At 36.3% G+C, this 23,858-nt stretch overlaps 2 protein-coding genes across 2 annotated transcripts; one reads left to right on the plus strand and one right to left on the minus strand.

Moving 5' to 3' along the window:
- Nucleotides 1–3,486: 3,486 nt before the first annotated feature.
- Nucleotides 3,487–13,394, plus strand: LOC131146452 (L-Ala-D/L-amino acid epimerase). Its single transcript, XM_058096075.1, has 7 exons — nucleotides 3,487–4,249; nucleotides 9,539–9,649; nucleotides 10,636–10,852; nucleotides 11,072–11,405; nucleotides 11,535–11,596; nucleotides 11,741–11,813; nucleotides 13,085–13,394. The coding sequence occupies exons 1-6, from the start codon at nucleotides 3,752–3,754 to the stop codon at nucleotides 11,797–11,799; spliced, it is 1,281 nt and encodes a 426-aa protein (XP_057952058.1). The 5' UTR covers nucleotides 3,487–3,751; the 3' UTR covers nucleotides 11,800–11,813; nucleotides 13,085–13,394.
- A 3,317-nt stretch (nucleotides 13,395–16,711) lies between these two features.
- Nucleotides 16,712–17,407, minus strand: LOC131146319 (non-specific lipid-transfer protein 2-like). Its single transcript, XM_058095861.1, has one exon. The coding sequence runs from the start codon at nucleotides 17,282–17,284 to the stop codon at nucleotides 16,979–16,981; it is 306 nt and encodes a 101-aa protein (XP_057951844.1). The 5' UTR covers nucleotides 17,285–17,407; the 3' UTR covers nucleotides 16,712–16,978.
- Nucleotides 17,408–23,858: the final 6,451 nt, after the last annotated feature.

Here is a 23,858-nt window from a genome sequence, read left to right on the forward strand (position 1 = left end):
ATATACAGATTTAATACATGTTTTTCTGAAATAAATTTATTCATACATAATAATAATTTGCATGGAAAATAACTGCTTTAATTTATTCCCTTACCTGGCTACTGAGAATACCTCTAAAATTCTCGGTCTAACACCCGTAGGATTTCCTAATCAATACCCTGAAAATGAAAACTCGCAGAACTAAACTTCAGTATTTTCACGTGTATATCATTTCCTATAACTACCGTAAGACCAAATTTGGTTTAAAAAGCCTTACCTCAACTCAAGGATGATTTCCAACTTGCTTTCACCAACGATCCGCTCCGGCATATTTGGAGAGAACTTCTCCAGGAGCGTCGTGGTGGCTTCAGATCATTGATCCAGCGAAAATTCGGCCCAAAATCGAAGGGGGAAGAAGAGGGAGCCAAAGGGAGAGAGAGAGTGAGAGAGATTTCTTAATTTTGAAATAAAAATCTAGATTTTTGATATTTATAGGAATGGATTCATCGACGAGCCACGCCATTTCATCGACGAGCCACATCATCTCATCGACGAGTCCTTTAATAATTTCGTCGACAAAACCCACTCCTCGTCGACGAAATTCAAACTACTCAAAACCTCTCTCGGTATCTTCTCGTCAACGAATCTTGGCTTCGTCGACGAGGCCCTCTTATACCCTCGTCGACGAATCCCCTGTGTTCATCAACGAGACCCTAATGATTCCCCTCGGTTATTATTTCCAAAATGCATTGTCGTCGACGAAGTCGACTTCCTCATTTTGTTTCTATTTCCATTTTCCTTCATCTTTATTATTTAAATCCCATTATTATTTGGGTTGTCACATGTAGTGTAGGTGGGTCTGACCCAACAGGTTAGTGGACTCGGGTTAGGTTGCTGGCTTGATTTGACTTGGACCAAGGTCGAGTTTACTCAGGGTTCTTGGGTTGGGCTTAATTTTGGCTCTGGATTTGGGTCCTTGACCCGGGTTTGGATAATTTGACTCAATTTTTTAAGTCTATCTTTTTTCATATTAGGTCAAAAATCGAGTACTGTTTTAGGAGTTTTTGCAGGAGTTGGGGACTATTTTCTGAAACTGAACTTTTAGCTAATATGATTCATTCCTTTAAAAAATTTAGAAATTAAATATTGGGGTTCAAGGAAAGAGTATTAACCTTTCGGTCCTCCAAAACTCTTCATGCATTGCTGCTTTTGCCCAAGTTTATTCCCAATTTCTCTGCCTTTCAACCTTTTTAACCTAGTTTCATTGACTTCTATTTCCTTTTCTCTAGCTTCCAGACTTCAATTTTGCAACCCCTTCTCTTTTCAATTTCAACCTCTCTATTTTCCATTCTAGCCTCTTTAATTTTTAGCCTCTCAATGTTCCTTCTTTTTTTTTTCAATCTCTCAACCTTTTCCTTCAATTTCAACTCTTTCCACTTCTGAATCCCTCATGCCCTTTTATAGGCAAGCTAGCATACGGGGAATGGGTAAAGGTGGTTGGCCATGAGAACCATGCACCTTGAAAATGGATGCATGGGAAAGAAAGAGAGAAGGCATGCATGCTTACCATGGGGAACCACCGTGAAAAGGTTGCTGGGATTGGGCTCATTGCCACCCTTGGCCCAAATTGGGTTGACCTTCAATAGAAGGCCCAAAATTGGCCTGTTTAATTACTGAAAAAATAAGCCCAGAGGCCGCCATTTTCATAAATGGATCCAAGACAGGCCCACACTAAATTTCAATTACAAAATTGACCTAAAATAGACTCAATTGGCTTAACCTGTGAACTGACATTGAAATCTTTCTCTTCTCTTGTGTCTGCAGGTGACCAAGAAAGCTCGAAACTGAAGACTAGTTTTTATTTCATTTTTTTTTATTTTCCTTTTTGAAAATGTACTTGTAAATACTGTATGCATGAAGAAAGATTTGTACATAAAAACAATCTGAATGATGAAAATCATTACTGCGCGGCGAGGACAAGGGAGAAACAAAAGCGAGAGAAATGATAGGTGAATACCTTAGATGAATTAATAAACTAAATAAAAGGACAAAACCCTCAAGTTTGGCTATATAATAGCCTCGAGTGTCCACACACAATATCAAAGGTAATGATTAAGAAAAGATTGTAACACTACTATATTATTCTAAGACTAATTTATTACTAACATTATTGTAATAAAGTTGTGTTTCAATAGACACGCGTATCATACGTCCTATAAATGCATTATATTATTTATGTATAATATAAGCATCTCCTTTAAATTAAATTAAGGGTGATGCCTTTGTTGTAGGTCGCAGCTTTTGTCCTGATGTGGAATTTCAAATTCCTAACCAGCAGATGAATGAGCTGTGTATAGATTAATGGTGCATGCTTTGCTCGGGGAATTTTTTTAAGTGAGTCCAAAATGGGGATTGGGGGCTAGCCATTCAAATGCTTTTGCCTTTTTCTATGTTTTATTAGTTATTATGGGGAATCGAATCTTGCATTAGGGCTATTTTATTTGCATATTTAATTAAATTCGTATCTGGGAGCATAAATTTCTATATCTAAATTTAAATTTATATTAATCTAAATAAAACACGCTTTTTGTTTCAAAATATAAACTTACTCATTTTAAAAGTACAAAAAAGAAATACTCTTACGCCCCCGTTTGACTTACAAAATGAAGGCCAGAATATAATCAAAATTTAGCCCATAATTTTCATTCATACGTTGCACTTCAAAATGAAATCCCAAATTTGATCCGAGCCAAATCATATTTCCTACAAATAGTTGAATCGTGATTTCAATCCAAGGAGTTGGAATCCTCATTCATTTCATGGAATCACTCTTATGTCCCAAGTATCCCTTACCTACCATGGTCAGAAAATCTTGGCTAGTAATAAAATCATACCCTCACTTATCCATTATGAGAATGACATTGATTGACAATACAAATTCAATGACAGTGTTGCCTAATAACCTGGAGGATTGGAGAGTCCAGAGATTGGACGACTTGGCCAACACTAAATGACATTGGTTGACACTACAAATTCAATGATGATATTTTTGGATAATTTGGAGGATTAGAGAGTCCAAAACTTGGGCAACACTTGGAATTTAATGTTGTCTTTTTTCCTAAATTTAATGTTTACTCTTTTTCACACATTCTCCTTTTGAGAATTGTTTTGAGCATTGTCTTTTCTCCTGCAATGAGTTCAGTTATTGTTGATAATGTGATCTATTATCTTTAATAACGTCAAAATTATTAGGGTTTGGAAAAGAAATTTCACGATATAGAGTAAAATTAGAATAAACTTTGATTTTAAAAGGATATTTTGGAAAAAAAGTAAAAGAAAAAAGAAGATATTTCTCTTCACCTTAAGACTCATTCTATGTTAGTATTCATATATGACAACTACATTTCAAAATAAATTTCATTATTATCTCGACTCAATTTCTAAATATATTTATAGTTCTATAAATCAATTAATTTATAAACTTCGTCTCCATCATTACTTATATCTATTATTTTCTTTTATCTAATGCCCGTACAATTGCATTTTGTTGAGCGACGACAAGAAGGTACCTACTGATTATTTTTTCGAGATTCGGATGCACTAGTCTAGCTGCCTAGCAGGGCAGAGACGAAGCAGCAGAAGAAGAAGGGCATTTAACAATGGCAGCTCTCCGCATCTCTCCCAAAACACACCCAGAACCCTTCAAAACACAAAACCCACCACTGTCACCCTCACCCTCTCCTTCACACGTATTAGTAGAACTCTTTGCCCAATGGGCTCGGTAGGGTACTCTGTTCGAACGCATCTCCTCCTCTGTTCTCCGCTTTATCCTAACTCCAAACCCACCAGGCTCCAACCCTTTTTGCTGCCGCTTCCGGCCCTCGCAGGCGGGATAAAAATGGCCGTTGCGACGCCGGCGGCAGCCACTGCTGCCACGAGGTTTGGCTTGAAGAGTTTGATGGAAACCTTCGTGGTTGATGTGCATAGAGCAGAAGGGAGGCCACTGAATGTGCCCTTGATTGCCCCTTTTACTATAGCCTCGTCGAGGCTTGAAAAGGTGGAGAATGTGGCAATTCGGATTGAGCTGAGTAATGGGTGTGTGGGTTGGGGCGAAGCTCCAATTCTTCCTTTTGTTACTGCAGAGGATCAGCCGACCGCCCTCTCCAGGGCCGCGGAGGCCTGTGAGTTTCTGCGCCAGAGCCCTGCTATGATTTTGAAATCGGTGCTTAATCAGATTGCTGGGATTCTTCCTGGACATGAATTTGCTTCTGTGAGTTCTTTTCTACTCTCTCTCTCTCTCTCTCTCTCTCTCTGAATGCGTCTAAGATTTTGAGTGATTCCTTTTTTATGTCATCCTTGTATTACATAATCATTTATGCTAATACGAGTCTGGTTTAGATAGTTTTGGTGACTGTTTCGTGTTTTTTTTTTTTTTTTAACTGAGACTGTGGATGCCACTTTGGATAATATGGTGTGGTACCGAAATACACCCGCCTATTGACGCAGCCCATACTATGGTGTGGTACCGAAATACACCCGCCTATTGACGCATGTAATTTACCGGGTAAACTCTGAAGGGGAATCAAACCGTCACCTTGGGTTATGTGATTACCTCTCTCTCATTTTTATGGTTTGAATCTGCAACCTGTAAATTTCTGCAAGTGCTTGACTGCACAAGGCGGCCATCTTTTTTATTTAATGTATTTGTAAGAGCATATCTCATATGATTGATTATATTAATCTATCAAAGCCATCACATCTTCTTCGAGTTTTAAATTAGTTTCTAAAAATTTCTTAATTATTATGGTATTTAGAATGGAGTATATTCTGGAAGTTCTAATTGTTGATGTAAATCTGCACTCTCTTCTTTTCATTTTGTGATAGTACGATAAATTGATAATATTAAATTATTTGTTATGTTCCTAGTAGTTTTTTTGGTCGTTGAATCAAAGTTAATGTTGATTATTCTCTAATACAAAAGTAGCTAATGAATGTATAATTTTAGATGGAATTTGTTTGTAAAATGTGCATGTTAAAGCTTGATATACATTGTTGGCTCACAGCCTAATAGTTTAAACTTTTAGGTAAAGTGGTAATCTAACATGATATCAGAATTTGTTGGGGAAGATATTATATATGAACTAATTCCCATAAGTAAATCAATGGAGTAATGCAAAATGAATAAATAAAATAAGATACATAAAATTTAATGTGGTTCCCTCAAATGTTGAGGTACGTCCACGGGGCATGGTGGTCCAAATCCACTATCACCGAATATGTTGTACAAAGTGGATACAAAAGGTATAAGCCTTACAAATACACAAGAGTGTATAAATAAATGTAGCAAGATGGAAAACTCTTACCAAATATTCTGAACAAAACTTCCAAAAAAGAACCAACCAAAATAGCACAATCAGAAGCTCCCAAAAATACTGATAATAAAACGCAGCCGGAGTCGCAAGAAGAAGAAAGCAGCAGCAGGTTGCTGCAACAAAAATGACCGGCTGCTCTGCTGGCGTGAGGACGAGCTACTGCAGGCCGGAAGAGTGCTGCAGGCGCTGGCTGTGTGAAAAAAAAAGATGGAATGGAGAGAGGCTGCTATCCAGGAGTTGCTGCTACTATGTACCGAAATTCTAAATGGAGAGAAAAACTGGGGCAGCTACTTGCTGCGCATGGCCTTTTGAGAGTACCAAAGGACATGCTCCAGACATGCCTTTTTTGAGAAGCCAACAAAGCATTAACAAAAAAACTTTTTCAAGATATGAGCCCCACAAGGAGGGACACCCAACAGAACTCTGGTTACCAGGAGGTCTTGGGTTCTACTCTTGTTGCCCACTTTTATTTTGTGGTATTATTTATCATTTATTTGTCTCTCCACGTGCTGTCGGGCTGCACGTGCGGGCGAGTGTTAAAGCTTGATATACATTGTTGGCCGACAACCTAATAACTTAAACTTTTAGGTAAAGTGGTAATCTAACAGTGCATAAATGATGTCCTATATTTCATTTAAAATTAAAATTACCTCAATATTTGTCATCTAAAATGAAAAAAAGAATGCATATATGTTTAGTTTAATTAATTAACTTATCCTTCTCATGTCGTATCCTAATTTTCAAAATTGCCATTTCCATCTCATGTGTTGATATTGGTGCTCCTTAGGATGTTTTGAATTGGGAAAATGGATGAAGAGTTCTCATTTGGCTTATGAAAAAGAACTCGATCAAGCTTACATGAAGCACTCCAGAAAAGGGATAGACGAGCAGTATGTTAATTGTCGTTTGAACCCCTAGTCATTATTCTTTAGGGGGGGGGGGGGGGGGGGGGGTGTGAGATATTGCTCCAAAATATGAAGCACATATTATGGAGAGCATTTGGTAAGTTGACTTCCACAGCTGGCTGTGATTCAATGTAATGGATGAAGCCCACAAAAAAGTCAACACACATGGAGTCTTTGAAAATTTGTTGTAATCTTGTATCTTTTAAAAAAAATTGAGATAGTGAATAAGGATTTAACAACCCTCAAATTGTCAGAAATTGCCCAAGATCGTGTAAATTGACAGGAAAAAGATTTATGTAGCCAACACCACCTAAGGGACTTTAGGATTGGTTTGATTTTGTTGTTTTTTTTGTCGTATGATTTTTTTTAATTTAATTTTTCCCTTAATTTTCTAAAATTGTTTTATTTTCAGAGCATCTTTATAATAGTATTTTACATGATCAATGGTAGATTCTAGGGGGATGTATCTGTTATGAAAGAAAGTATCCTAGTATTATTAAAGTTTCCAAATTTTAGTTGCATGTTTCCCAAGCATATTGAGCCTTTAAATTTCTATGCTACCTAATAGGTTAGGGGCTTCGGTTCAATTGAATTGAAGAGGAATGCTAGCATCAGGAGGTGCTTAATGCACTCACGCAATAATTGGCCAACTTGTGTCCCTTAAGTTTTTCTTTCCTTCAATATATTTGTGGTAATAAAGGCTCAAAGATTAACTTTTGGCATTTGTAATTTAAATTATGGGTCACACGTATAACTTTGACAACTTTTGTCATGGATCTCTGCAGTACACGCAGGTCGTGGTCTGAAAGGCTTATTCTATGCCTATGCCAAGCATCTTTTTTTTAGCATAATATATCAATAACTTCTTGGAATACCCGTGATGCAAGGAATTTAGTGTCCCATCAAATATTAATGTGTTGGCTAGGAAATTTAAGCCATATCTTTTTTGCTCTGTAGACTCATCTGCCTTCAAAAGGTAAGAAGAAAATGGGAAGCTTTGGGGTACACTCAGTGGGGTGCGTGGGTGGGATTTTGGTGGTTTGGAGGTCCACAGTTGTTTCAAGAGCAATGTAAAAGGTTATGCAACCGTTTCCACCTGCTCTAGGCATAAAAAGCATCTTTTAACAAGAAGTAAGCCCTTTTTCTGAAGATTGTCCATGGTAAGGATCCTCCCAAGAGTTGCTTCCCATGTGAAAAAAGCAACCTTTGTATGGGCTGCCATTTTCCAACTTTGTTTCCAAGGAAGTTTCCCATTTGAAAGCATTCCTATTCATGGGAATGTTCCAAACTTTCCCCTGATTGGTGAGTCAGGTTTTGGCTAATGAGGGCATCCTCTCCATTCCCCACATGAAAATAAATGAAAGGAAGAATTTCTCCTATCTTCTCCTGATGTATCTCCAAACACCTGTACCATGAGCTTCCTTCAATTCTTTAGGGGTCCAGTCATTATGATGGAGACCAAACTTGATAGCAATGACATCCCTCTAGAAGTGATTTTTCTGTGTCATGAAAACCTCCATCATGGCAGCCCTTTCTATCTCCCTGCTGTACTGAATTTTTTATGTGAACCCTAAACCTTCTTTCTTTTAATTCAGTCCACTTAACGCAGTTTAACCTATTTCTTACCGAAGCACTATAGCCATCCTATGATCCACCTGCAGTCAACCATCTGGCTTAATAAATCTCTGGTGTATTTCGTGCATAGCCTTCCTAATACTTGGGTGTAAATAATTTATTTCCTCAGTCCTCAAACATAGCCCATACTTGTCTAATCTGAGATCCAGCTTTGATTCCTTCATGTCCTTATTCAAGTCAGATAAGAAAAAAAGAGAAAAAAGGAAAAAAATTATTGTTAGAACTCGACTATGGGAAAGGGAACTCTTTAAGTTTACTCATCAAGGTTGGGAATTGCCTCCAAAGTCCACTCTCCTTCATCTTCAGTTGATTATCTTTTGGCCCTTTTTAGATCAAGTTGAGAGCACATAAGTTGGCCAATTCTCACCTAAACCATCAAGATGCAGTTCCTCCCTCAATTTGAGCCACTTGGATCCAGATGTGGTTTCTGTTGCTGCTTGCATTGATGAAATTATGAGAATCAGTGCTCCAGATACTCCTTATCCTGACGCCAAAATGATAGGGGTTTGAATTGATCGTGTCAACTTTTGAATAAATTCATGGCAGGTCTAATCCTGCAGACGAAAAGAGGGTTTCAATTCATGAAGGCATGGCCAAAGCTAAGTCTTCTCTTGCTATGCCCAACCTTGATGCGATGCATTAATCCTTGATACCAGTATTTCCTTGTATTCATTAGATCATAGCAGGTTCTTTTGCCATGGAGAAAATAATGCCTTGTCTTCGATTAAACTCATGAAAGATTTGCAAAATTTATATGTACTCTCCCTTGTGAAGCGAGACAAGAAATGGATTTTTCCTGTTACTCAACAGTTAGATGAGAGAATCTTTGATGCATGTTCTCTGAACATGCAACCATATCTAGTGAACCATCGCAGCGGGGAGGTAATTACTTCCCCCTGGTTTCTTGTCTTCTGTTTTCCATTTCCTGTCCAATATCAGGCTACATGCATGGTTGGCTGCATTCTATAGACCCATCATGGTCCGCCCCTTCTCTGGACCCTGCATATACGGGAGCTTTGAGTGATTAGGGTTTTGTTTTTATTCTCAGGTATTGGCAAGACCATGTTCATACTTGTTTGCATAACAGTCATTATTTAACATTTTCTTGGTACTTAGAACCTAAAGCTTCTTGGGTTCAGAACAAATTTATCATACTTAGAACCCAAGGCTTCTTGGATTCAGAATAAATTTATCTTTTCTTTCAATCCTCCTGCAATCAAATTTATTTATTTGTCGCTTACATTGTTTGTATTGCTTGTTGCTGTTGCATACTTGCATTACAGTTACTGTACTGTCTATACTAGACACATACTAGTGCAACTGTGGTTACCCCTCTGATGGATTTTAAGTTTGCTAGTCTTAATGAATTAGTTCCAATAGGAGACTTAGATCTTCTTCTGGGCTTTCTATTAATATATGAACGTGTTATGAATATATTATTTCCTTTTGTCTGTGTTCATACTGCTTGCTGCAGTTGCAGAAGAGTAGTTGTACAAGATTTAAGTATGCTTTCAGTTTACATTTCTACTGAATACATTTCTAATTCAAATGTATATTTTTATTGTCCAACCATATTAATTCATATTTTTGGATGTTGATTTTCTTATTATCTTTTTTATTCTGAAAAATCTGTATATGTAATTGAAGGTTAGGGCAGGAGTTGAGATGGCATTGATTGATGCAGTTGCTTGTAGCATTGGAGCCCCTTTGTGGAGACTATTTGGAGGAGTATCAAATACCATACGCACAGATATAACAGTTCTGTACATTTTTGGAATTCCATCTCAATTAAAATTTTAAAAATATCCTTAAGTTTCCTCCTTTCATGCATTAATAAGAGTGAATTTTTGTTTGGTGTTGAGGCTTTTGCTTGTCTAGAGTCTCAACCATATTCCTTCTGTTAGGACCGGAGGAGTCCATGGGTGGGCTTGATACAGATAGGTGAACACCAACTTGACCCAAAAGTTTAAGCCTATTGGGTCTTGGGCCCAACCATGTATATAAATACCCATCATCTACGCAAATTTTTCAATGTGGGACAAACTCACAAGTGAAATTCTCAACATCTTCTTCCTTCTTTCTAGTTTGTTCTTGTTGAGGCTTGATATACATTGTTGGCTGACAATCTAACAACATAAGCTTTTAGGGTAAAGTGGTAGTTTAACATGGTATCAAACCTGATTATCAGGAGGTCTTGGGTTCTAGTCTTGTTCACATTTAATGTAAGTTTGTTAAAAAATTACCTTGTTCCCAATATGGGTGTTATTCATTGTGTGTTATCTCTCCGTGTGCAATCGGACTGCACGTGTAGGGCAATGTTAAGGCTTGATATACATTGTTAGCTCATAACCTAATAGCTTAAGCTTTTAGGTGAAGTGATAATTTAACAAGGTATCAGAGCTTATTACTAGGAGGTCTTGGATTTTAGTCTTGTTGCACACATTTAATGTAAGTTTGTTAAAAAATTATCTTGTTCCCAGTATGGGTTTTATTCATTGTGTGTTCTCCACATGCAATTGGGCTGCACGTGTGGGGGACTTTTAGGGCTTGATATGCATTGTTGGCCCACAACTTAACAGCTTAAGCTTTTAAATAAAGTGGTAATCTGACAATTCTTTTGTGGGAGAAGCCACCCAGAGGGACTAGACATTTTTTATAAAGATTAATAGAAGAAAAACTAGGCCTTAATGGAGGAGAATGCCAATGTATTACCAAAAATAATTTCCTCCAGTTTACATATGCAGATTCCAATTGTTTCCCCTGATGAAGCTGCTGAATTGGCATTCAAGTATCGGAATCTAGGATTCAAGAGCTTGAAGCTTAAGGTTGGGAAGAATCTAGATTCTGACATAAAAGTTCTTGAAGCCATACGCAAGGCTCATCCTGATTGCTTGTTTATCTTGGATGCTAATGAGGGGTACACTGCCGAAAAAGCTATTGAAGTTCTTGAAAAACTGCATGGTAAAGGATGTACATTGAGACACTAAATTTTAGTGACCATTATGCACGTCCAGTTCCTACAACTAACAAACACAGTAGAATAGAATAACTTGCACATTATCAAACATAAAAATCTCTCTGTCTGTCTCTTTCGTGTCTGAATGTTTAAACCGAGTTTAGTCCTGCAGTATCCAGGCTTGTCTGACTAATGAACTTATCCCACAACTAATACCCTGGCAGAAATGGGAGTGACTCCTGTTCTGTTCGAACAACCAGTTCACAGAGATGATTGGGAAGGCCTTGGTCGTGTTAGTTATGTTGCAAAGAGCAAATATGGGGTCTCTGTTGCCGCAGATGAAAGCTGCCGGAGTTTAGTTGATGTTAAGAAAATAGTAGAGGGAAGTCTTGCAGATGTTATTAATATTAAGCTTGCCAAAGTTGGGGTTCTTGGGGCCCTTGAAATTATTGATGAGGCAAGGGCATCTGGACTGAATCTCATGATTGGGGGCATGGTTGAGACCCGCCTCGCGATGGGCTTTGCTGGTCATCTGGCTGCTGGCCTTGGCTGCTTTAAGTAAATATCTCAACTCCTTTTAAGTGAAAATATTTTTTACATAATATGCGTATTTTATGCAAGTTTCTGTACCTCAATTTCTCACTTTCAGTCCTTTCTATGTTTATGAAAATTGGTTTTTCTCTACAGATTTGTTGACCTAGACACACCTCTTCTGCTTTCTGAAGATCCAGTTCACGAGGGGTATGAAGGTAGAGCGGCTCGACTATTAATGCTCTATAGGCTTTTAGTTTTTAACTGTGAACTGCTGTGGCTGCTTAGTTTTTGTATGTTTAATTTTTTTTTTTCGAGTACATTTTTGGTGATTTGATGATGCTTATTATTTCTGTTGCTAGTTTTGGGTTCTGTCTACAAGTTCACAAATCTCAGAGGCCATGGTGGTTTCCTTCACTGAGACAAATTTTCTTGGTAAGTTATATTTACCATTTAATGGTTGCTCCCAATATCCTTGCAGTAAAAGTTACTTTTTTTTTTTTTGGTTTTTTGGTTTTTTTGGGTATACGTGGGAACTTCAGCCATCGACAAGCCCTTCGGACCCCCTGATGTGGCACCATGCCGACGGGACAGCGGCCCTCCCCCCTGGTTCGCCCTCTGGGTTAATCCGAATGCGTTCACAGTCTACTCACAGCCAGGTTAGACGTACGGCCAACCCAACCCCCGGGACACAGCCCCTTTACCAACCACGATAACCGCTGGCTTACCATAGCTCACCATGTTGGGAATAAAGAACAAATTCCCAAAACCTGTGAGAAACAAAATAGAGAAAAATAACGCCAAAGAAAAATCAATCACACGCACAAGATAATATTTACGTGGTTCGGCAATTTTGCCTACGTCCACGGAGTTGCAGGGATTTCAATATTATCAGGAAGAAAACACAGAGAGTGCGGCGAGACAATGCTCTCCCTCTCGCTCTCGCGCAAGTACAACCACACCAACCCTAATCACCCGAAAACAATCTTTTTTATATGTTGCGCCTAGGGTTCCGTTCCGAATGGGCTCTCTCGCTCTCTCCCTTACGGCCCAAGCCTTCGCTCCATAGACTAAGCCTTAGGATAGAAATCTCTAATTAAATAGGCGTCGGGTCGGCATCCAAATTAAAACACAACTAGACTCCACAAAAGCCCAACACACCATCCACAGTTACTATTGGCTTCAGAGTGCATCTACCTAGAGTTGAACCCCCGTTGCTCACACTTGAGTGTCCAACTCTTTTCTACCATGCCATCATTATATCATGAGAAATTGATTACTTACTAATAAGTATGTGCTGCTAACATAAAACCAATAACACAAAAAATGTTATAAATCCCTGACATGGAATAAACAATGAATGACTATTTCTATGTTTCACTATGGGAATGACTATTCTTATCCTATTTAATGTCGGATGGAATAACATAAGCTTTCGTAGGTTGACTTCTTTCCCTAAACTATTACATCCTTATACAATTTTATTAATTTTTCACTGTATTCCCTTTTATTCTGTTAGTAATGGGCATTTCGCTAGTCAAGCCTAACGTTAAAGTTCTGTTCAACAGATTGTCGTTTTGCATCAGCTGTTTAACATGGGCATGGATTGAGTATTTGATCAAAGTAATAGATAGGAATGCCTAAAGGTTATTAGTAGAGGCATCGTACTTTTGCATGTAAATTAAAGCCATGTTTTCATCATACAGGACAGCATGTTCTCTGAGCAAGGATCATATTCAAACTAGGACATAGCTGACATGGTGTTAATGGGACTCTGGAAGTCGAGGAGAGGCAGCCATGGTAGCCTCCCCATGTGTGTGAGTGAAGTTATTTTATCAATAATGAAAGCCTATGTTTTCTCTACTTGCTTATTTGTGGAAGAATCATTGGGCGTTCTCTTTTATTGTTAAGCATAATATGTTATGACCATAAATATGTATAAATGTTGTGTATCAGTAGGCTTGTATCAAATATATATATATATATTTAGAGTTACATGGGTAACATTACTCAAAAGGGTACAGAGATAAAAATATACTCAACTTTATGGGGGTAGAATGTTGCTTTATAAAGGACATGGGCAAGCGAGCGCAATGTGGGTTAACTTGATCTTGATTCTTATTTTTGGTAGATAGATTTAGTGACTTGTACATTCGTCATCATCTCTAAATATTTATAACTTTTACCACACATTTGATGTGTGAGAATGATACGGAATCGAGGGAACTGGAATTGAATTTATCACTTGATTTCATCATGCTTATTTAAATTTTCATTCCATTCATTTACTACTTCCATTTCATATGTAAACCAAACATGACATTAGGGAGAAAGAGCATTCTTATCTTAGTGGTAGGGAGCACACTCACATGGTTTGCACCTTGTTGATTAAATGAGATTATATGGAGGTGTTAGTGCCATGGAATCAAGAGTGGGTAGTCTTGGTCCTATGTCATGTCAGGTGTCAGGTTCTCTTTTTATTGTTAAGCATAGCATGCTATGACCATAAATATATAAAAATGTTTGTGTATCATTGGCCTTATATAATACTTCACCCCCCCCCCCCCCCCCCCCCCCCCCCCCCCCCCCCCCCTTCTCCTTTTTTTTTTTGTTTTGTTTTGTTTTTCGGTCAAGAGAGTTGCATGCATTACATTACTATACACAACTTTTAAACATGAAATGTTGCGCTTTATAAAGGATATGCTCACATGTGATGTGGGTAAACTCTTAATTTGTTATCTTTTGATAGATGGACTTAATTAACTTATACATACGCCATTATCTACAAATGTACACAACTTTTACAAACACGAAATTCTATAACCCTAAGTTGGCAAGTAGCGCGCAGACATGGTTTACACTCTTTTAATTGAGAAGGGATTCTAAGAACGTGTTAGTGTCAAGGGGTCAAGAGTGGCTCGCCTTGATCTTGTGTTGTGTTGGGCGCGCTTGTTGGGCATTGGCTAGAGTTGGTTGCAATCATGGCCAGCTCTGGCTAAAGGCAGACTCAATAACAGCAGAAAGGCAGACTCGAAGTATAAAATCAAAGGGAAAGAGATGCTTTCATTCATTTTCCTATCATCCTTTATGAATGGGAGATGAGAATGAAACAAAATAATTATCATTCAATACCAAGTCTGGTTCAGTACCCCAAACCATCTGAAAACTGGCATGGGCTGGGCCAATCTTGTTATGTTGGTGAGTGTTCGGTGGAACTTTAACAGTTTAACTGTATTTTAGAACTTAATAGCATGAAATTTTGATTTAGATCTTATTATGGACTTGGTTACATTTGGTTAATGGAAAGTAATTCAAGGATTTGATAATTTACAAAAGAAAACATTACATAACAAATGACACTGCAGAAATCCATGTTAATCCACTGCATGGAATATATGTATAATAATTAGTTTCATAAATATAACCATGCTCATCTATTTTTATTCTATGCCATGTAATTGATTGGAAAAACATAAAAATAAATTTTCATATTACATTCTCATCATATTTTGTCATATTCTTATGAATATGCATTCAAATTACATTGTTTATAACAAAAAATAAGAAATAAAAAATTACAGAGTCCAGGAATTGAAAAATCTTGTATTTGAGAGATTGAATTTGCATAGTCTTGAACAAAATAGTGTATAAAATCAAGTTTGAAAAGCTCCACTTTAACTATTTGCAGTTCATTTGCAAAATTGAATTAACTAACACAATGCATTGAGCCAAGCCAAGTTTGAGAAGCTCGATTTTAACTATTTCCTAATTCGTTCCCTTGCTCCTCAATTTCCACTTACGTTTGATTTCGATAATGAGCATGTTCAAATGTTTGACAAATTAACGTGTTGTACATTGAAGAAACACCAGCTTTGCATAGTTGGTATGCCTCCATATTAAAATAAAAATGCAATGGTTACAATAGTCACATAATCATGAGGTTTAATTGTAGATTATCCGAATTTTAGGTAAGATCGATTTGTCCACTAAAGCAACAATCCCAAGATAAATATGAGAAGATTACCACACACCTTGACCTAGCTAGGTGTGCATGAGACTTCATTACTCTGCAATCGTTTCATAATGATTTGCTATTTGGAGTTATAATACACAACATAGATATAGATTTTTCTTGAAGAATACATTGAATAAGGCAGGCATTAAAATTTTTAACTATGTGACAATATATGGAGAGACTGCCAAAATATTTATGTGATAGAAAGCTATAGTAAAGAAATATTCATGGCCAACACAATAATTTACTATGATTCTTTCTTAGGAGACATTTTGGTGGGTAAAGTTTAAGACTTTCCTGAGTTCTAATTGTGGGAAGAGGTTTGAGATGTAAAATTGGGTTGATCATAAGGAAAATTAAGATGATTTTAATAATAAAAAAAGGCATCTTGTGTTCGCTATGTTATTAATCTTTTTTAGTCCCGAAACCCTTGCGCCGTAGTTTTCCCTTTCTTCTTATGTTAAAAAACAAAAAAAACATTTTTTTTCGAGAGTTTTAAGAATAAGTCATGTTTTGCTTTAAATTAAATGGGGTGGTTGATTGACGTAGAATCCCTCAATCACCAAAATTGTCTCTATGGTCATTTTATTTATTTTTTTAGAATGTGTTTAGATCAAAGATTTTGTTTAGAAAAAAAGAAAAAGGAAAATAACAAGAAAATTTATTTGTCATTATATTTTCTCTCAATTGTGAATACTAATAAAAATTATTCTAATATGATGAAAAATTGTGAAAAATCAAATGCTAATTATATGTAAATTAAACAAATTTGTTCATTAATTTGCTTCATATTTTTCTTTTTAACTTTTTCTTGATAACTAAACATGATAAAGTACATTTATTCAAATTTTACTTTCTTTTCCTTAATGTTTTTTCAAGTTCCAAACGACACCTTAACCATAGACTTGTGTCTCTTAGTAATCTAAAAAAAGTTCTTTAAGAGATTGAGGTAGGTTGACATATGGTTAGCTTGAGCTCAGTCAGCCTTTCCTGCAAGACCTTTTGAGTGAATACTGGTGGCTGGATCTTTGCATCAGATATCTCAGAATAAACGATTAATTTACAAGTAGACCTATCCATTATTTTAAAAAAAGGGGGGCAGGGGAGAGAGCTCATTTTGGTATAATCCTCAGATGAAGCATTTGGTCTACTTGTAAATGAATCAATTATTCTGAGAAGCATTTGGTCCCATTTGGGTTTTCTAATAACGCCAATTTATCTAATGGAGAGAGAGAGAGAGAGAGAGAGAGAGAGAGAGAGAGAGAGAGAGAGAGAGAGAGAGAGAAGCCCATATGACCAGACATTATTTCATCAAGAATGACAATAATTAACTTGGTGCCTAAATTTACTCATTAATTAGTACAACCTACTATGTAAAAAGCACTCAAAAGAGCATGCAAAGTACAAAATGGCTCTCTCAATAGCCACTAACATAAACAGCAACCAGCAACAAAGCCCACACATAAACACACATAAATAATATAGACTCTGGATCCATCATTGTACGCACTTGAAACATTCATTTGGAATATAGCTAGCAAGCAAGCAGAGCAGAGCAGAGCAGATGGGGCTGTAGTACTAGTTTTTAGCACTTGGGGAAAGGAGTGCCGCAGACCGCAGCAACCTTGGCTGCATTTGGGGAGTTCACAAACTTCTTGAAGTTGGGGTTGGCGAGGTACTTGCACAGGCATGGCTTCTGCTCTCTGATCTTTTTGCAGCAGACTTGGGTTGGCATGGTGGCCGACATGATGGCGCTGCTGCAGGGGCTCAGCTCGAACGGGTTGCACGACGCAGCTGCTGCCATCGACACCTGCACTGCGTCGCCCATTGCCACCACTGCGACCACTGCCCACACCCCAATCACAATGCTGTTGTATGATGCCTTCCTCATTCTTTCTGATCTATCTGCTTCTCTCAACTTCACTGCTTGTTATTATTAGTTAGCAACGTAGCGAGAGAGAGAGAGTGCTAGAGCAGATGGATGGATGAAAGAGGTAAACAGAGGTGTTGTGTTGTGTGCAAAGTAGCTTTGCTTCTTCTCAATTTATAGACCCCAAAAGGGGCTGCACAAAGGGAAATAATATAAATAAAAATGAGTATGGTCAGGACCAGGACTCATCATTTAATGGGTCCCCAACTTTATATATTATATTCATATATCATATATATTCTAAAGTTAAAGAGTTCAAATTTTTATATTGAACTTCTTGAATTTGGATCTCAGTAGGGCTGAAAAAAGGGATGAGATGGGAGATAATGGAGCTAATTCAGAAAAAAGACATTTTCAATTTGCATAATTTTTTCTCATTATTTTTAAAATGCTTAAAGAAGCTACTGGCTAATGTGTAATTAGTAAATTTATATATCTAAAAACTTCCTCATGCTACCTTATTTTCTTTTTATTATCTTAAAAAATCCTTAAGTTTAAGCTTGCCTTTTGAGCTGCTGGAGTAAATAATTTTCAATGGAAAACGACAGTGATGCGCGCATGGAGAAAAACATTTATGCTTGGGCATGATGTGGCGTGGGTTTTCACTGCATGGTGAAAGCGACTGCATGGATATTGACATGTATCCTTTTTTTTTTTTTTAGATTACGTATCGGGTATCCACGTGCCCGTTTTACGGTCCACGTGACTAATTCTCTGCCCCTTAAAGTTGACCCCATAATTCCAAAGGGAAGGTAAATTCAGGAGTCCAGGGGCAGAAACGAATTCGGGAGGATTTGAACACCTGATCTCGTGAAAGGCACTCCCACAGTCTGCACTACCACCTGAACCAGACCCTGAGAGTAATTGACATGTATCCTTCCATCTTGCTCTAGTGGACTACTCATATAATAATTTTAATTAATAAATTATTGACTAAAAAGTACGTACCTCTCTTGAAGTTCAATTAAAAAACACTAAGAGTTTTGAAAATTTTCAAAATTTTTTAAAATTAATATATACATATATATATATATATAGTTATTTTTAAATGTATTTTGAATAAAGTACATATAGTTATTTTAAATATATTTTGGAAAAAAAAACATTAATATTTTAAAATTAAAAATTTAAACGATATTATATTAATTTTTTAATTAAAATTTAAATATTTTCTATTAACTAAAATAATAAAATATTATTTATTAAATATGGTATTAAAGTATAAAAATAAATAAGTTTTATATTAAATATCGTCACTATAGTTTTTTTTTTTTAAAGGTAGGTATACCTAAAGTAGTTTCAATATAAAAATATTCAAACCCTCAGGGTGTGGTTCAGGTGGTAGTGCGGGATGTGGGAGTGCCTTTCACGAGGTCAGGTGTTCAAACCCTCCCGAGTTTGTTTCCGCCCCTGGACTCCTAAATTTACCCTCCCTTTGGAGTTGTGGGGTCAACTTCAAGGAGTGCAGGATTAGTCACGTGGACCGTAAAACGGACATGTGGATACCTGGTACATAATCCAAAATATATATATATATATATATATATATATATAGATATATTCAATATAATTAGAAATATCTCACATTTGTCCTTGATGAGTTTTCATGTTTTGGAACCATTTCATAATCAACTCAGTTACAATTATACAAAATATTTATCTCTCAATATATGTAATCAAGCAATAATTCATCCAAGCATCTCTCATTCCATTGTGTTGTCAAATTACGCCCTAAGATTATATGCTCATACACATAGTAAATACGAAAATTAGAGAAAATAAAAAGGGAGAAGAAGAAAAAATAAATTTACTAGGTTTGATAATGAACCTAGGTCTATGGAGTCCTTGCACAATTTTCACTATTAAATGAAAAAAAAAAAAAAAATTTGTCTTATTGTTTCAACTCTCAGCTACAATGTGTATATATAACCTCATATAAAAACCTCAAACTACCCTGATATGATAAGGTTACATTACACCTTAACTCAAGCATATTGTAGCATGTAGTAAGGGATTGAACTTCCCAACACACCCCCACTTAACTATTTTAAGTAGATAGGGAGGTTTTGTGCTTGCAGGGCCCTGATCCCTCTAGTTTGTAAAAGTCTTCAAGTGTATACCCTTTAAATATGAGTCACAAGTTAAAAATCTCTATCACCCTTTTTGACTTTTCAGACCTGCACCTTTATCTGAAGTTAAACAACATTAATTTAGCAACTAGTAATATAGAATAAGTTCAAGCAATGCAAGAACTTCTCTTTAGTAACAACCTTAATTCGTTAACATGTCAACTACATTTTCTTGTGTAGCCACCTTAACCAATTGAATCTCATTAGTACTAATCAACTCTCGTATTTTGTGATATCTGACTGCAATATGCTTTGTTCTAACAGGATGAACTTGATACATTACTAAGCAAATAGCACTCTAATTGTCACAATGCAAATGAATAGTCTGTTGTTCTATGCCAAGTTCAGTTATCAATCCTTTAATCAAATAGCCTCCTTTGTAGCCTCTGTCACTATTATATACTCTATTTCAGTGGTAAACAATGTAACAACTGACCTTAACATAAATTTCCAACAAGTAGGTCTATGTTCCATAGTGAATACATAACCTGAGATAGACCTTCTATCATCCAAATCTTCTTCATAATATGCATCAACGAATCCTTATAATAGAACTAAATCCTATCATGTACCAAACTTAATGCCAAAATTTCTGATGCCTTTCAAGTACCCAAGGATCCACTTCAAATCACTCCAATGTTCCTTTCGTAGATTTGCCATAAACTTACTCAACATACTAACTACATGTGCAAGATTTGGACGAGTGCAAACTATGGCATATATCAAGCAACCCACTACATTGGTGTATGGTACCCTTGACATCTTCTCCACACATCCTCCACTGATTGTATTCATTGTGTTAAAGATAGCTTGAAATGATTTGCCAATGGGGTAGACACTAGCTTATCATTGCTCATACTAAATCTCTCTAACATCTTCTTTATATAAGCCTTTTGAGAGACCTAAAGCTCCCGATCTTTCCTGTCTCTCTATATTTCCATCCCAAGGATCTTATTTACAGTACTAAGATCCTTTATCTCAAATTCCTTACTTAATAAGAACTTTAGACCATTGAAATCATGTATATTTTTTTGTAGCAATCAACATATCATCAACATATAATAGCAGAAAGATAAATGAACCATTAGATTAACTTTTAAAGAAAACACAACAATCATACTCATAGTGGGTGTATTCAATACTCAACATGTATGATCAAAGCACTTGTACCACTACCTTGGCAATTGCTTCAGGCCATACAGTGATTTCCTCAATCCGCAAACATAACTTTCTTTCCCAGGTTCCATGAAACCTTCTGACTATTATAAATTTGCTCTTCTAAATCACTATGGAGAAATATTTTTTTAACATCCAGTTGCTTAAACACCAAATAAAATTGAGCTACCGTGGCTAATAAAGCCCAAATAGAGGTATGTCAAACAATAAGAGAAAATATCGGATCATAGTCTATCCCTTTCTTCTAGGAGTACCCTTTTTCCATTAGTCTAGACTTGAATCGTTTACCATATCATTCTGAAATATCATCTTTCTTCCTGAGCACCCATTTGCATCCGACTACTTTCCTTTTGTTAGGAAGTTCCACCAACTCTTAAGACTAATTTTTATGTAAAGACTCCACCTCTTCCATCATAGCTTCCATCCACCTATTTCTCTTTGGACCAAAAACTACATCCTAGAAAGAATATGGATCTCCATTACCACTAACTAGTGAAAAGGAGACCATATCCTTAAAACCATATCTTTACGGTGCACAAGTAATGTGTCTAGGTCTGTCTATAGCTAAAGTAGTCATCTAATTGTCACTGATGATGTCGCTCAATTGAGGGCACCTCTAGTTGTTGGTCTTGAAGTTTATCAAGCTCCACCTACACCTCTAGCTCCTTCTTGTCAACTTTACTGTCTTGTCTTGTATCTCAAGATGTCTTATCAAATATCACATTTCTACTCATAAATACATTCTTATCCTTTGAATCCCATAACTTGAACCATTTATGTAATTATTTGAATAGTTATAAATAAAAAATAAAATTATTTGCACATGCAAATAATTTTAAAACAATTTTATACTATATTTATTATAATTCACACAAACACAAATTCAAGACTCAAATCGACAAAAAAATGTTTTTTTTTTCCATTCCTCATTCCACCCCTTCCAAAAGTTCAAATATGAAATCCCAAATATGAAAATTACAGAATCAAATCATTGAGATGTCCTCTACAAAATTTAATCTTTTAATCGTAATCAAAATATTAAATATGTTGAGAGCATTGAGTGTTGTGCAGAGTGGCTTGAATGCCAATGTGTAGCGAAAACCAACAAATCAAATCGAAACAAGTAATGCAAACAATCAACGATGAATATATGGAAACACAATCACACAAACATAATTAACAAAACAATAAAATACACGACACAAGAAATTACGTGGTTTGGCAATGTGCCTATGTCCACAGGAGTAAGCGACTGATTTTCACTATCAATTCATCAAGCTTACATCAAGGGTTACAAAATATAGTTTATACACTAACCCTATGCAGATAGAATACTTAAAATACATCTAAAACACTTCAATAATCTTACAAATCTTCCAATCTACAGATCTCCCGATTCAAAATCTGTGATCTGCGTCAAACAAAACTGTTGATAGTTTTAGCGAACCATTGACGATATGGACTGAAACAGTCAACAATTATCTATCGAGGCTAAATCATTGATCATACCATCGACCAAACAATCGATGATTTTTTCCTACAACCCCCTTCCTTGTTCTTTGCTTCACCATGATTTCTCGATGCATGCATCCACTCACAATGAGCCACATATCTAACAATCTCCACTATAGCAAATATTCACCACTTAGGAGAAATATGAAAGCATAACCTGCTGCTCCACCAGGGATAGTAGATTGGGACCGCCTCCCGTCTAGCAACTGAAGACATAAATCAAGTCCAAGCGATGCTTGAACTTGTCCGTGGTGATAAGAACTCCACCTAGCTGAATACCCAGCTCCTTGACCTATCCTATAAACCACAATGCTTCCTTGGCAGCCTCAGCCATTGCCATGCACTCCAACTCAATTGTTGAAAATGCAACCAGAGACCGTACCCTAGACTTCCAAAAAATAGGCCTTCCTAAAATATACCCTTTTGTAGACCTCCTGTCATCCAAGTCCACTATGTCGTTTGCATCCATGAATCTCAAAATTGACGGATCACTCTGTTGCTTGCCGAAACACCCCAGTGCACTGGTGTAGGAGACCTTTGACATGTCCCGAATATCACCGTTCGTCCTTGGGTACTGAGCAGTAGATAGTTTACATTGATTCGCCAACGATGTATCGGTGACCAATTTTGCATTAACTATGCTAAACCTCTCCAACACTTTCTCCATAAAATCACCCTGAGATAACCACAATCTCCTTGCAATTATATCCACAAAGCCACTCTAAGATAATCCCAATCTTCCTAAAACTTTATCCTTATGAATCTCCAACCCAAGAATCTTCTTGGCCGCACCCAAAACCTCCATGTCAAATTCCTTTCTCAACAGAGTTTTTGATTGATTAACCTCAGTCAAAATCTTCCCAACAATTGACATGTCATTCACATAAACTAAAAGAATAATTACTGTGATGACCCAAAAATATATATATAATTAAAGTACAATAATAATAAAATAATAAAAATGGTCATTAAGTTAATATCAATATAAAAGTATTTTTCTGTAGGATCCTTAATTCCATGTTTGATGCCTAAGAAAGACCTTGTCTTAGCGAGTGCTCAGAGACCATTGCGGCTCAGTCGCTCCCTAGAGGTCGGCATGGTCAAAATGGAATTTTATAGAATAAACAGGATAGATACTGTTTGTACACGTAAATAAGTATATATACATAAAATAGTGTTTTGACAAACATAATTTGTAAAAATACGTAATAAGATAATAATATAGGTATCATATGTTTGGCCCACAAGACTATGTGGGGTCCACATGAGTCCCGGAACTACAAGACACTGTTTATATACGTAAATAAGTACATAAAATAATATTTTGACTGATATAATTTATAGAAATATATGATAAAATAATAAAAATATAGGTATCCTATGCGGGGCCCACATGAGTCCCGAAGCCGTATAAAGGTTTACACGAGTCTCAAAGCTATGTAGGATGCATAAAATCGTATAAAAGTTATTCGAGTTATGTAGGATCCATTCAGGTCTCGAAGTTGTGTGGGGTCCACATGAGTTTTCAAAATTCAAATTTAATTATTGTTCAAAAATAAATAATAAAATAAATAAATACTAAAAATAGTTTAAAAGTAAAAACAATGATAATAATAATGATAATAATGATTAAGAAAAATAATAAAATAATAAAATAATTAATTAACTAATTGACTAATTAATTAGGTAAGTGATTAATTAAAAATTTATTTAATGGG

The sequence above is a fragment of the Malania oleifera genome, chromosome 13, assembly GCF_029873635.1.
Source record: "Malania oleifera isolate guangnan ecotype guangnan chromosome 13, ASM2987363v1, whole genome shotgun sequence".
In the NCBI taxonomy this organism is placed as follows: Eukaryota; Viridiplantae; Streptophyta; class Magnoliopsida; order Santalales; family Ximeniaceae; genus Malania; species Malania oleifera.